At 63.5% G+C, this 12,465-nt stretch overlaps 4 protein-coding genes across 4 annotated transcripts; 3 read left to right on the forward strand and 1 right to left on the reverse strand.

Moving 5' to 3' along the window:
- Nucleotides 1-315: 315 nt before the first annotated feature.
- Nucleotides 316-3,329, forward strand: STR3 (cystathionine beta-lyase; the record flags this gene model as incomplete). Its single annotated transcript, XM_069357004.1, has 5 exons — nt 316-827; nt 998-1,606; nt 1,655-2,033; nt 2,120-2,418; nt 2,456-3,329. 5 exons carry the CDS (start codon nt 316-318, stop codon nt 3,327-3,329), a joined length of 2,673 nt encoding a protein of 890 aa, XP_069204941.1.
- A 503-nt stretch (nt 3,330-3,832) lies between these two features.
- Q8F55_008616 (uncharacterized protein) lies at nt 3,833-5,661 on the forward strand (the record flags this gene model as incomplete). Its single annotated transcript, XM_069357005.1, has 6 exons — nt 3,833-4,225; nt 4,261-4,448; nt 4,482-4,659; nt 4,693-5,010; nt 5,048-5,068; nt 5,107-5,661. The coding sequence occupies 6 exons, from the start codon at nt 3,833-3,835 to the stop codon at nt 5,659-5,661; spliced, it is 1,653 nt and encodes a 550-aa protein (XP_069204942.1).
- Nucleotides 5,662-5,702: 41 nt separating this feature from the next.
- Nucleotides 5,703-9,005, reverse strand: Q8F55_008617 (uncharacterized protein; the record flags this gene model as incomplete). The annotated part of the gene is made up of 8 exons (XM_069357006.1): nt 5,703-5,807; nt 5,842-5,904; nt 5,939-6,176; nt 6,211-6,576; nt 6,615-7,067; nt 7,116-8,632; nt 8,668-8,858; nt 8,900-9,005. The coding sequence occupies 8 exons, from the start codon at nt 9,003-9,005 to the stop codon at nt 5,703-5,705; spliced, it is 3,039 nt and encodes a 1,012-aa protein (XP_069204943.1).
- A 551-nt stretch (nt 9,006-9,556) lies between these two features.
- On the forward strand, nt 9,557-12,218 carry ARP5 (Actin-related protein 5; the record flags this gene model as incomplete). The annotated part of the gene is made up of 11 exons (XM_069357007.1): nt 9,557-9,713; nt 9,763-9,962; nt 10,010-10,118; nt 10,166-10,343; nt 10,389-10,488; nt 10,527-10,646; nt 10,695-10,799; nt 10,838-11,191; nt 11,231-11,459; nt 11,498-11,904; nt 11,952-12,218. The coding sequence occupies 11 exons, from the start codon at nt 9,557-9,559 to the stop codon at nt 12,216-12,218; spliced, it is 2,226 nt and encodes a 741-aa protein (XP_069204944.1).
- Between the last annotated feature and the right edge of the window lie 247 nt (nt 12,219-12,465).

Raw genomic sequence — 12,465 nt, forward strand, 5'->3', positions numbered from 1 at the left:
CTGAGCACGCCACAAGCGAACACGCAGGGGAGTTGTATGGGCAATTGGGCGGACGGCGACGTGACTCTTGACTCGACAACAGCGACTCTCGGAGCAGCGACAGCGACAGGCCGACGGACAAGGCAGCATCGACAACTACACCATAGACGGCTTTGTAATATCCACCTCTTTGTTTCCTTCCACTCTAGAGCGAGGACAGACGAGTGACGCCGACGCCGACGCCCACACCCACCCACACCCACGACGACCCACGGCCCAATCGAAAAACCCAGCCCCATCGCATCTCCCCTCACCCCATCGTTCCATCCAACTACAATGTCGACAGTAGACGGCAGCAGCGCGCCGCACTCGCCCGCCGAGTCGTCCCTCGCGACCTCGATCTTCAGCGCAAAGTCGCCGGCCGACTCGGACGGGCACGCGGCCCGCGCCGCAAAGTGGCGCTTCGCGACCCAGGTCGTCGCCGTCGACGGCTCGGACAACGCCCACGGCGCCAGCTCGGTCCCCATCTTCCAGACGGCGACCTTCAAGGGCATGGACGGCCAGTACGACTACACGCGCTCGGGCAACCCGACGCGCGGCGGCCTCGAGAGCCACCTCGCCCGCATCTACTCTGCCCACCAGGCGTTCGCGCTCAGCACCGGCATGACCTGCCTCGACGTCATCCTCCGCCTCGTCAAGCCCGGCGAGACGGTGCTCGCCGGTGACGACCTGTACGGCGGCACGAACCGCCTGCTCACGTACGCCAAGAGCCATGGCGGCGTCGACGTGAGGCACGCCGACACGACCGACGTCGCCGCGCTCCTCCCCCACCTTGGCGAGGGCAACAAGTGAGTCGTGTTCGGGCTGGGGAGGGGGCGGCTGGCGGCTGGCATCTCACGGCTCTGGAGGCTTGTCCTGAGGCAAAATCCAAATCCAATGCCGCCGCAGCCGCCGCTTGGGCCCACTCGTCCCCCCCTCGCGCCACTCGTGCGATGAAGCACCACTGACAACCTCCCAGGGTCAAGATGGTCCTCCTCGAGTCGCCCACCAACCCGCTGCTCAAGGTCGCCGACATTGCCGAGATCTCGGCCGCTGTCAAGAAGGCCGCGCCCGACGCCATCGTCGTCGTCGACAACACCATGCTCTCGCCGTACCTCCAGCGCCCGCTCGAGCTCGGCGCCGACATTGTGTACGACTCGGCGACAAAGTACCTCTCGGGCCACCACGACGTCATGGCCGGCATCATCGCCACGGGCAACCCCCAGGCGTCAAAGGACATTGCCTGGCTCATCAACGCCATGGGCTCGGGTCTCGCCCCCTTCGACTCGTTCCTCCTCCTCCGCGGCGTCAAGACGCTCGCCCTCCGCATGGACAAGCAGCAGGCCAACGCCCAGATCGTCGCAAACTACCTCGACGCCCTCGGATTCAAGGTCCACTACCCCGGCCTCAAGAGCCACCCCAAGCGCGACGTCCACTTCAAGCAGGCCAGCGGCGCCGGCGCCGTCCTGTCCGTCCTTACCGACGACACGCAGCTCTCTGAGCGCGTCGTCTCGGCCGCCCGTCTGTGGGGCGTGTCCGTGTCGTTTGGTGCTGTCAACTCGCTCATCTCGATGCCTTGTCTCATGTCGTGAGTAGATCACAGAGTTCGGGAGCCGAGCCAAAGCTGACCACCCAGGCACGCGTCGATCCCGGCCCACATCCGTGCCGAGCGCGGCCTGCGAGAGGACCTGATCCGTCTCTGTGTCGGTATCGAGGACCCCCGCGACCTGCTCGACGACCTCGAGCACGCCCTCATCGCCTCGGGCGCCATTGTCCCCAACGTCGACCCCACCCTCCTGTCTTCCGACAAGCTCGCCGAGGTCTTCCGCGAGAACCCCAGCCAGTGGGGCATTGAGCGCGCGCGCTACTTTCGTCGCCCAAACGTCGAGGCGCTGATTGACGGCGTCTCGCGCGGCCTCGCCCTCGACGGCGTCAAGACGATCGACTCGGACATTGTCGTCTCGGCCCCCGGAAAGGTCATCCTGTTTGGAGAGCACGCAGTCGTGCACGGCGTGGTGGGTGAACAATCGGACTAGATACAGAAGAAGCAAATTCTCACATAAACTCATACATTGTTGTCTTACCTGCTACATTTATGCAGACTGCTATCGCCACGTCTCTCAACCTCCGCTGCTACGGTGTGCTCGCCCCCCGCACCGACGGCAAGGTTGCCATCACGGCCCCCGATCTCGAGGCCGAGCACGTGTGGGACATTTCCTCGCTCCCCTGGGACCTTGTGCCCCCGCGCGAGGGCTCTGCTGCCGACGAGAAGCTCGACCCCGTGCTCCTCGTCGCGCTTGAGAAGCTCGTCGCCGAGGACAAGCCCACCAAGACGGGCGCGAGCGCGTCCATCGCCTTCCTGTACCTCTTCATGGCCATTGCCCGCGAGAGCACCGAGGCGTGAGTGCGGCGTCTGCTTCTTCGCTGACCCCCCCAGCCCGGCCACCACGCTGACTGTCTCGGCCAACCTGCCCATCGGCGCGGGCCTCGGCTCGTCAGCCGCGTTCAGCACGTGCGTCGCGTCGGCCCTGCTCATCGCGCACGAGCGCGTGCACGTCCCGGACGCGGGCTCGATCGACCCCTCGCACGTCGACGACGTCGACAGCTGGGCCTTCCTCGCCGAGAAGGTGCTGCACGGCAACCCGTCGGGCATCGACAACGCCGTCGCGGTCCGCGGCGGCGCCGTGGCCTTTACGCGCGCCATCGAGGGCAAGGAGGGCGGCATGGACTCTATCCGCGGGTTTGACTCGATCCGCCTCCTGCTCACCAACACGCGCGTGCCGCGCGACACCAAGTCGCTCGTCGCCGGCGTGGCGGCCAAGCGCGCGGCCGAGCCGCACGTCGTCGACCCAGTCCTCGGCCAGATCCAGGACATTTCCGACGAGGCGCGCGGCCTGCTCGACGGCTCGACAAAGACGAGCCGCAACGGCTTCGTGTCCCGCCTCGAGACGCTCATGCGCGACAACCACGGCCACCTGCGCACCCTCGGCGTGAGCCACCCCTCGCTCGAGGCGGTGGTGGCCGCGACCGCCGCCGCGCCGTTCAACCTCACCACCAAGCTCACGGGCGCCGGCGGCGGCGGGTGCGCCGTCACCCTCGTGCCCGACACGTTTGACGACGCCAACCTCGACCAGCTGCTGGCCAACCTGCGCGGCCTTGGCGCCGAGCCGTACCTCACCACGCTCGGCGGCCCCGGGCTGGGCGTGCACACGCGCACGCCGTCCGACCTGAGCTCGACGCTTGTCGCCGCCGGCCCGGCCGGCCTCGCGTCGTGGGCCGACAGCCTCAATGCCCAGTGGGTTCACTCGTAAAGAGTTGATATCTGTTTCTGCTTCGCTTTGGCGGGCAGATTGCTGTTCCAACACAGCCTGGGCCGCGTTTTGTTTCTCCATCGTCTCCATTCTGTCAGCATAGTGCATCCAACTGTACAACATTGCATTGAACATATGAAAATATAGTCTGTATACCCGATGAACGTTTCCGAGTGCGAGGCCGAGTGCGAGCGCGCAGCGCGAGCGCGAGGCAGTGGGGTGGGATGGAGTGTTGCGCAGCTTGGAGCTGGGTTGACTTGAAGCCCGAAGACACGCGCTGCTGGTAACTCCCTCTGGGGCAGCCGCCAGCCCAGCAGCAGCATACGCCCACGGCCAGCCCTTGAACCGACCCGGAAAACGTGCCCAAAGTCGGCCGGAAAACGAGCTGGAAACCGCCACCATACGGAATCAGGGCGCACGTTTTCGTTATCTTCTGCGATCGCACGCACCCACGCCAACTTTAAAATAGCCAGGCCACCCCCATCTCGCCATCGCAACTCACCATGTCCGCCTCGTCCAGCCGCTCGGCGAGCCGCGCGCGCCCGGGAACGCCCCAGCGCTCCGAGTCGGCGCCGCTGCTCACGCCCTCGCGCGCGTCGTCGCGCTCGAGCCGGCCAGGTACCCCCGGCGCGCGCAAGCCGCGGCGCGCCCCGCCCGTCCAGTTCCTCCCCGCCGTCGTTACGCTCGTGCTGTTTGCCGCCATCGCGCTCGCGGCGTGGAACCTCAGCGGCGGGTGCTCCCTCCCGTGGCTGTGTGACGCGCTCGGCGGCCCGCGCGAGAGCTTCGAGGCCGTGTGGTGGCGCAACACTGGCCCCTATGCCGCGTACCGCGCGCTCGGGCACGGCGGCGGCGCGCGCGGCCTGCCCGAGGGCTGTGTGGTCGACCAGGTCTCGGTGGTAAGTGGGCTCATGGGGAAGGAGCTGAGCCCCAGCTGCACAGGCACACGGGGCGCTACCCCACGCCGCACGCGGCGGCGCATCTCAAGGCGACGCTGGCCAAGCTCGCGGACCGCGCGGTCCGCGTTCCCACCAACCACCAGGAGCTGCACTTCCTCCACAGTGCCGACTTTGAGCTCGCCGACTGGGTCGCGGGCGAGCTGACGGACCAGGGCCGGCGGGCGTGAGTTTGACGATGGGGCAGGGCTGACCCCAGCGCGTGGGACTCGGGCAAGGTCTACGCCGGGCGATATAGCCTCGAGCCGTTCGTGCGCAGCAGCGGCGGGGGGCGCGTCGTCGAGACGGCGCGCTTCTTCCTCGACGGGTTTTACGGGCGTGACTTCAACCTCTCCGGGGCTGTGTTGGCGCCCGACGTCGTCATCCCAGAGGGCGAGGTGCGTGGCGTGTGGAATCTCGCTGATGGCCAGCGCGTCAACAGCACGCTCAGCGTGCACTCGTGCGCGGCGTTCGAGGCGCTCGACCCGCCGGCAGGGAGCCGCGAGCGCGCGGCGGTAGCAAAGCTGCTCCAGCCCACGGCGGACCGCCTCAACCGCCTGCTTGGCCCCCGGCCCCCTCTGGACCCCGACGACGTGCGCCGCATCGCCGACATGTGCGGGTACGACACGACGGCGCGCGAGACGTGGTCGGGCTGGAGCAGGTGGTGCAAGGTGCTCTCGAGGGACGAGTGGGAGATTGTCGGGTACGGCGCCGACGTGGAGCGGTGGTACCGCGTCGGCGAGGGCGGGGTGAGTGGCTCCTTGTGGGCTGGGTTGCTGACTCCAGCGCTTTGGCAAGACCATGGGGGTGAGAGCTGGTTTCACGTTGAAGAAGCTCACACACAGGCCGGATACGTAAACGAGCTGCTCGCCCGCCTGCAGGACACGCACCCGACCGACCACACGACGACGAACCGCACCCTCGACGCCGACCCCGCCACCTTCCCGCCTGGCGGGAAGCGCGTCTTCGTCGACTTCACCCACGACAACGAGATGATCGAGATCCTCACGGCGCTTGGCATTCGCAAGATGCGCCGCAAGCTCCCGACGTCCGAGCTGCCAGACGACCCCACCACGCGCCGCTGGGTCCTCTCCGAGCTCATCCCCTTCGGCGCCCGTTGGGCCTTTGAGCGCGTCACTTGCGACCCCTATGTCGACGTCGGCACGGGTCGCCTCGGGACACCGGCCGCGCGCGCACTGCGCGCCGGCGACGACGGCCGCCGCTCGACCTTTGTCCGCGCGCTGATAAATGATCGACCGGCACGCATCGACCACATGGCGTGCCGCTCCTCCCCGCTCGCCCAGTACCACCTCTGCGACCTCGACTCGTTCATCGAGTCGCAGGAGTGGTCGGTCGCCCACGCCGACTGGCACGAGTGCAGCCGCGTCAAGAAAGTGTAATGCAGGTGGTGTGTATCTATAGCTAGTAATGTATTTGGGTATCATTGTGCTGGGTGTTGTTTGTGCTGCAGCTGGCCGAGCGTGGCGAGCGTGGCCTCGGCCGTGGCCAGAAAGCTCGCGGGCATGCCGGCGAGTTGCGCTGCTTTCTGAAGGTCAGCTGGGCGTTGGGCGACAGCTTACAATCGCGTGAGAGTCGTAGTTCACGCCTGGTCGCAGGCGGTACGAGTAGCTGAACGCGCCATCCTGACTGTCAGCTCTCGCCCCAGCTCCCACCCACCATCTCGTCCACGTCGGTGCAGAAGAACCGCACGCCGTCGCGCACCCGCCCGTCAGCCTCGGCCTCGGACGTGTCCACGTGCGTGCTGGTCGGGCTGGCCGCCGGGGCGCCCAGCATGGTCGCGAGCTCGTGATAGTGTGTGGCGAATAGTGTGCGGCAGCCGATATGCTGGAGAATGTAGTCAAGCGTAGCGTAGGCAATGCTCATGCCCGCGTCGAGGGTCGTGCCACGGCCAATCCTGACGGTCAGCTCCGCCCTCCCAGCCCACTCACTCGTCCATGAGGATCAGCGACCTCGGCGTCGCCTGCTTTAGAATCGCCGCCGTCTCGACCATCTCGAGCATGAACGTCGAGCGGTCCCGGAACAGGTCATCACGCGCGCCAATGCGACTGAACACTCTGTCCACGACCCCGATCTCGGCGTGGTCCGCGGGTACGAAAGAGCCTGCCTGGGCGAGGATCGCAATGACGGCTGTTTGACGCAGCAGCGTGCTCTTGCCACCTTGGTTCGGGCCGGTGATAATGTGCATGTGGCTCGTTGAGTTCATGATTGTCGAGTTAGGCGTGAACATGCGTGCTGAAGCGCGTAGTCCAGCCTCGACCGACGGGTGCCGTCCGTTGGTGATCGCAATGCTGGTTCTGTCTAGTCAGCGCATGGCCCACAGCCGTGGACTCACCCCTCATGAAGCACCGGTCGCTTGTAGTTGAGATCCACAGCCGCCTGCGCAAATCCCGCGGTCAGGTCGATCTCGTCCACAAGCTCGGCGTTGTGCTGGATCGCGCTCGCTTGCTCAACAACCAGAGCGCGGAGCTGAGCAAGCGCCCGTGCCTTCTCCATCTCCAGCTCCTGCCGCGCCTTGTCGATCTTGTGCCCAAGCTTCGACCACTCGGTGTACGCGTACTTCTTACCACCGGATCGCGTTTCGCCCACGGTGTGCACCAGTCCTGACCGCTCCAAGAGCCCATACTCGGTCTTCTTGCGCACGTTGACCACGAACCCGTGGACAATGTTGCGGACGAGCATGAGGGTCGGGGCGTTGTATGTCTCGCTCATCTCGAGCTCCATCTTCTGGTGCGCAGCAGAGTACCGCGTCAGGCGGCGATGAAGGTCATCAAGTTCGGGCGAGAATCTGAAATGAGTATGAGCTGACCGCTACAGAAAAAGACAGCCCACTCACTTTGGCCGAATCCACCAGAGCGCCCGCATCTCTTCCTCACGCTTGCGCACCTCCTCTTCACGGCTGAATCTTGACCTCGAAGGTTTCGGAGGCGTGTCTCCCCCGTTCTCTGCTGCACTTGAGGCATCATCGCTCCCGTCGTCTGGCATCTGCGCGGAAGGGATGCACGTCTGGTCGATAGCCTTCTCGATGGTCGTTGCTAGCTCAGTGAGTGGTGCAAGGTCGTCGATGAGCTCGATGAGCCGATCTCGGCCCTCGACCTGCCCTCCGTCCTTGCGCTTCTTCCTGCTCTTCGGCTCAAGATCTACCGCGAGCTGGACGCGCCCAACGAGGCTCTGCACGCTGCGGATCCAGAGCGCGACATCCCACACATCGCTTGCGTCTCCGCGGTTCGCGCGGAACCGTTGAATGATGCGCATGATGTCTCCCATGCTTCGCAGCGCGTCACGCAAGTCGGTCCGCAGCGGCTCACGCTCAACAAAGGCGGCCACCAGGGAGAGGCGCGAGTTGATGAGAGGCAGGGAAGTTGACGGAGCGCTCAGTGTACGCTTGAGGAGACGGTGTCCCGAGTCAGTCACAGTCCTTGAGATGACGGAGAGGAGAGTGCCGCGGACACTCAGTGGTGATGCCGACAATCCCATCGGGGCGGTGGAGGTGCCTGTCGCGACTAGGCCTCCAGGCCGCAGCGCATGTCGGATCTCCAGAGCATGCAGTGTTGCGGCGTCAATCTGCATTTGCGCCGAAGACGACTCGCGGTTGAATTCGTCGGCATTCTCAGGCATGGCCGGCATTGAGTCGCGCAGTGCGTACTGCAAGTGGTGTCGGAGAATTGCGATGACCTCGCGCTCAAGGTTGGTAATCGATGGTGCTGGTGATTGTTCCTCACGCGTCGGGCTCGCAAACGAGACATGGACGCCGAGGACCCGCAACAAGCTCATCAAGCTGTTCACTGCCGAGGAGCCACTCTTCGCGGAGGAGAGCCACACCTCGCGTAGCCTAGCATCGAGGACAACCTCACGCGGAGCGATACGGGTCAACTCGTCCTCGATCTGCGCAACGGTAGTCTCCTTGATGAAGAAGTCGCCCGTTGAAACGTCGGCGTATGCGAGGTGGAGAGGGATGAGGCTGTTGGGATCCGCGTCGGCGTCGGTGTCGGCGCCGGCGCTCGCCGTATCCTCCCCATCGACTGCTGAGGACTGGTCCATAGTGATGGCCAAGAGATACCGGCTCTCATTCCCCCCGAGCCAGCTCTCATCGACCAATGTGCCAGGAGTGACGATGCGTGCGACCTTCCTCGGGATATCTTTGTCCACCTTGCTCGGCAACGCCCGCGGGTCCTTGTCCTCCTCGACGAGCACGACGGTGTACCCCAAGTCCTGGACGAGGAGCTTGAGGTACTTGTCACGCTGGTGAGTTGGGAACCCGGCGAAGGGGAACGACCGGCGGTCCTTGTACGTCTTGGACGTGAGCTTGATACCCAGCACGCGAGAGAGTTGAACAGCTGGCTCAAAGTACGACTGCGGTCAGCTCCATGGGCTTGAGCCAAGCTCACCTCGTAGAACTGGCCGACTTGGGTCAGGAGGATACAGTCGGGAAAGCGCTTCCAGTTGGTCCAGACCACACGAGCTAGGCGGGTATCGGGCACAGTTCCGGCTTCCACAGCGGCGAGGAACTCGGCCTCGTCGTATTGGTACGTTGACTGGCCCGATGGCGAAGGTTCTGCGGGTTCGGGTGGCTCCTTGCCTGGAGCGTGAGCTTTAAGGTAGCGCTGATGAAAAACACACTCTTGTCCTTCTTCGTCCGACTCGGCCGAGTGTCGATGAACGCTTCCAACGGCCCGACAGTGTTCCCCTCGTCGTCCAACTTGCTCGTGGGAAGGTCGGCAAGCATGACTTTGGACTTTGAGCGCGAGCGTGCGCCGACGCGCGGTGATGTCGCAGCATTGCGGACAACGTTCACACCAGTCGCCCATGCTGGCGGCCGCCATAGTTCCAGGAATCGCCGCGCTGTTCGAAAGTCATGCCGCCTGGACGATGTCGCCAGGCGGATGATCATCGCCGCGAGTCGTGCACGGGTACTATGCCTGTGCATGATTCGGTGCCAGGCTGTGAGGAGGCCTCCTGACTGTCATGTCAGCTAGGCTTTCCAAGACAAGCTCACCTCACTCGTGCAGAGACGGTACAGCAATGAAGGAAGGAAGATGTAACAGCGAGATGTAAGGCGACGCGTGATGTCCTCCCTCCACTTTTGTTTCCCCCCGAGCCAAACTCAGGCACGGCCCATTCCCCCCTTCCCTCTTTCGATAACTGACGACCAAGCAAGACAACGCGCCGCCCGTCGCCTTTCAACCTCGACCTCCCGGCCTTTTCTCCCTCTTCCTCTCTCACCCAAACCACCATCAACATCCATCACACAACAAAGGCAGTCAACTCACCTCCACGATGGCCGCCAAGACCGAGCCTCGAGCGAGCTCGTCGTCTCCCCCGACACCCGACAACGTCATCTACCTCCCGGAAAATCACTTCACTGGAGAGCCCCAGCCCGTGTTCGACTACCACTCGCTCGACGGCAAGGACCCAGCGATCTGCATCGACAATGGTGAGTGATGCTGTGTGCTTTGGCGGCTTCAGCCAGCTGACAGAGCCAGGATCACACTCTTGGCGGGCGGGTTTCTCGACCATGGACACGCCGTACATTGACAGGCCCAACGTTGTCTCACGCTACCGCGACCGCAAGCTGCTGAGGAACACGCTGCTGTTCGGCAACGACGTGGAGGTGGACGCCAACTCGCGTTCGAACGGCAGGTCCATGTTCGATGGGGACATGCTCATCCACGGTGACTTGATGGTCAGTTGGAGCTGCCTTGTCGCTGAACGGAACTGACATTCAACCAGGAGTCTGCACTGGACTACACGTTCCTTACGCTCGGTATCGACACCGGCAACATCGAGCACCCCATCGTCATGACTGAGCGGCTAGCAAACCCGATCTTCACGCGAGCGAGTGGGTGCTGCCATGTTTGGCCGGGGCAGCCAGACTGACCGTCTCAGTGACCTCAGAGATCCTGTTCGAGCTGTACGGCGCACCTGAGGTCTCGTATGGAATCGATTCGCTCTTCGCCTTCTCGCGACACAAGAAGCAAGATGGATTGGCGGTCAACCTCGGCCACAACGCGAGCACCATTATTCCCGTGGTTGACGGAAAGGGCATCCTCTCACGAGCAAAGAGGTAGGTCGCTGTCTCTGTCGACTTAGCGCCCGCTGACGGTGCCAGGATACCTTGGGGTGGTGCACAGGCGGCTGACCTGATGCTTAAGCTCACGCAGCTCAAGTACCCTAGCTTCCCCGTCAAGGTCACCAACTCGCAAGCGACGGTTGGTTTCTTGCGTGCGCTAGGCGCTAACCCATGCAGTTCATGTACCGAGAAACCTGCTACTTCTCCTCCGACTACGACGACGAACTGCGCTCGTTGGCAGACCCTGTGAAGATGATGGAGCAGACCAAGGTCATCCAGTTCCCGTTCAACCAGCCGGTATGTTAGCTACGACGAGTGGGTTCATAAGCGGCTGACACATATCAGGAAGTCATTGAGAAGACCGAAGAGGAGATTGCGGCTGCGTTGGAACGGAGGCGAGAGCAGGGCAAGAGGTTGCAGGACATGCAGGCCAAGCAACGAGCTGAGAAGGTAAGCCCCCAGGGCTGAGCCCAATGCTGACTGCCCAGCTTGCGGCTCAAGTCGCCGAGCTTGAGGAGTACAAGACTATCCTGGCCGAGCGCTCAAAGCTGAAGAAGGCCGACTTCCTGAAGCGGGTCAGCGAGGTCACACCGTTCGACACTGAGCAAGAGCTAGAGGCGTGGGTCACCAAGACCGATGCTGAAGTTCGACGAAAGCAACGCCGCGCGGCGGGCGAGGAGCCTGAGCCGGAGGAGGAGCCGTCGTTCCCACTTGTGGATCGCCCCGACGAGGAGCTCACGGAAGAGGAGATCAAAGACAAGCGCCGCCAGAAGCTTATGAAGGCTGGATGGGAGGCGCGCGTCAAGATCCGTGAGGAGAAGCAGCGGGAGAAGGAGCGATTGGTGAGCAGCCCGAAGAGGCGGCGTTACTGACAAACGCAGGAGGAGGAGCAGCGCAAGGAGGACGAAGAGAGGACCAATAACCTCGAAGGGTGGTCTTCCAGGCTCAAGGAGGAGCAGGACGAGGTCATTGAGCGCATCCGCGAACGCAAGAAGCGCAGGGCACAGCTTGGCGACCGCAAGTCGGCAGCCGCTCAGAACAGGATGAAGTCCATCGCGTCGCTGGCCGCGGACACGAATGGCGGCAAGAAGCGGAAAAAGGGCGATGAGGGTAGGTTGGCGTGAACGACGTGGTGCTGATTGTGGCAGAAAAGGACGATGGCTTCGGTCGCGACGACTCGGACTGGGCTGTGTACCGCGAAATTGGCGGGGAGGACGACTCCGAGGCCGAGGAGGACGACCTCGCCCAGCTGGAAAGCATCGAGAGCCGTCTCCTGCAGTACGACCCTACCTTCACCGACGACGACACGCTCGAGGGCAAGGTCCGTGTGAAGAATGCCCTGCTCAACGCCTTTGTTCGCGGCGGCACCGATGGCAGGTACGACTCGGACTCGATGGAGCAGAGCTACCAGATCCACCTCAACGTCGAGCGCATCCGCGTGCCCGAGACGTGGTTCCAGCCGTCTATGTTTGGCATTGATTCCGCGGGCCTGGGTGAAGTCGCCGGCTGGCTCATGAACGGCTTTGAGGACGACGTGCGCAAGAGGATCATGCAGGTGGGTGGCCGCTGGAAGGTCTGAGCAGCTGCTGACACTCGCACCAGAGCGTTGTCCTCACGGGAGGCTCCACCAAGCTTCCCAACCTTCTTCCTCGGATGCGCAACACACTCACGCCCGTGCTTCCATTCCGAGAACCGCTCAAGATTCTCGGAACTGTTGATGGGGGTGACCCTCGCCTCGAGGCTTGGCGGGGCATGGCCGAGTGGGCGTCAAGCGCCGAGGCCAAAGCGTCCCGGGTCACACGAGCCGAGTATGACGAGCATGGTGGGGAGTGGCTCAAGGAGCATGCCTGGGGCAATGTTGCCATCTAGACACGATCGTATGCATCACCTGTATCATGTTGCAAACCTTTGGGGAGGGATCGTCACTCGAAAGGCTTCCGGGGTGGTGTTACGTAAACCGGGGCCCCGGAGCAGTGATGACATGTCTCTCACCCGAGTTCGCCGCTCAACTCGCAGTCTCATCAACAATCTATAAAGACCTCATTCAAACAACGACAGCTTGCACACCTATACCTACTCGGCGATACCAGGGTTCAAGAGACAGGAGCTAGACAGA

The sequence above is a fragment of the Vanrija albida genome, assembly GCF_041260175.1.
Source record: "Vanrija albida strain AlHP1 chromosome Unknown contig_7, whole genome shotgun sequence".
NCBI classification, from domain to species: domain Eukaryota; kingdom Fungi; phylum Basidiomycota; class Tremellomycetes; order Trichosporonales; family Trichosporonaceae; genus Vanrija; species Vanrija albida.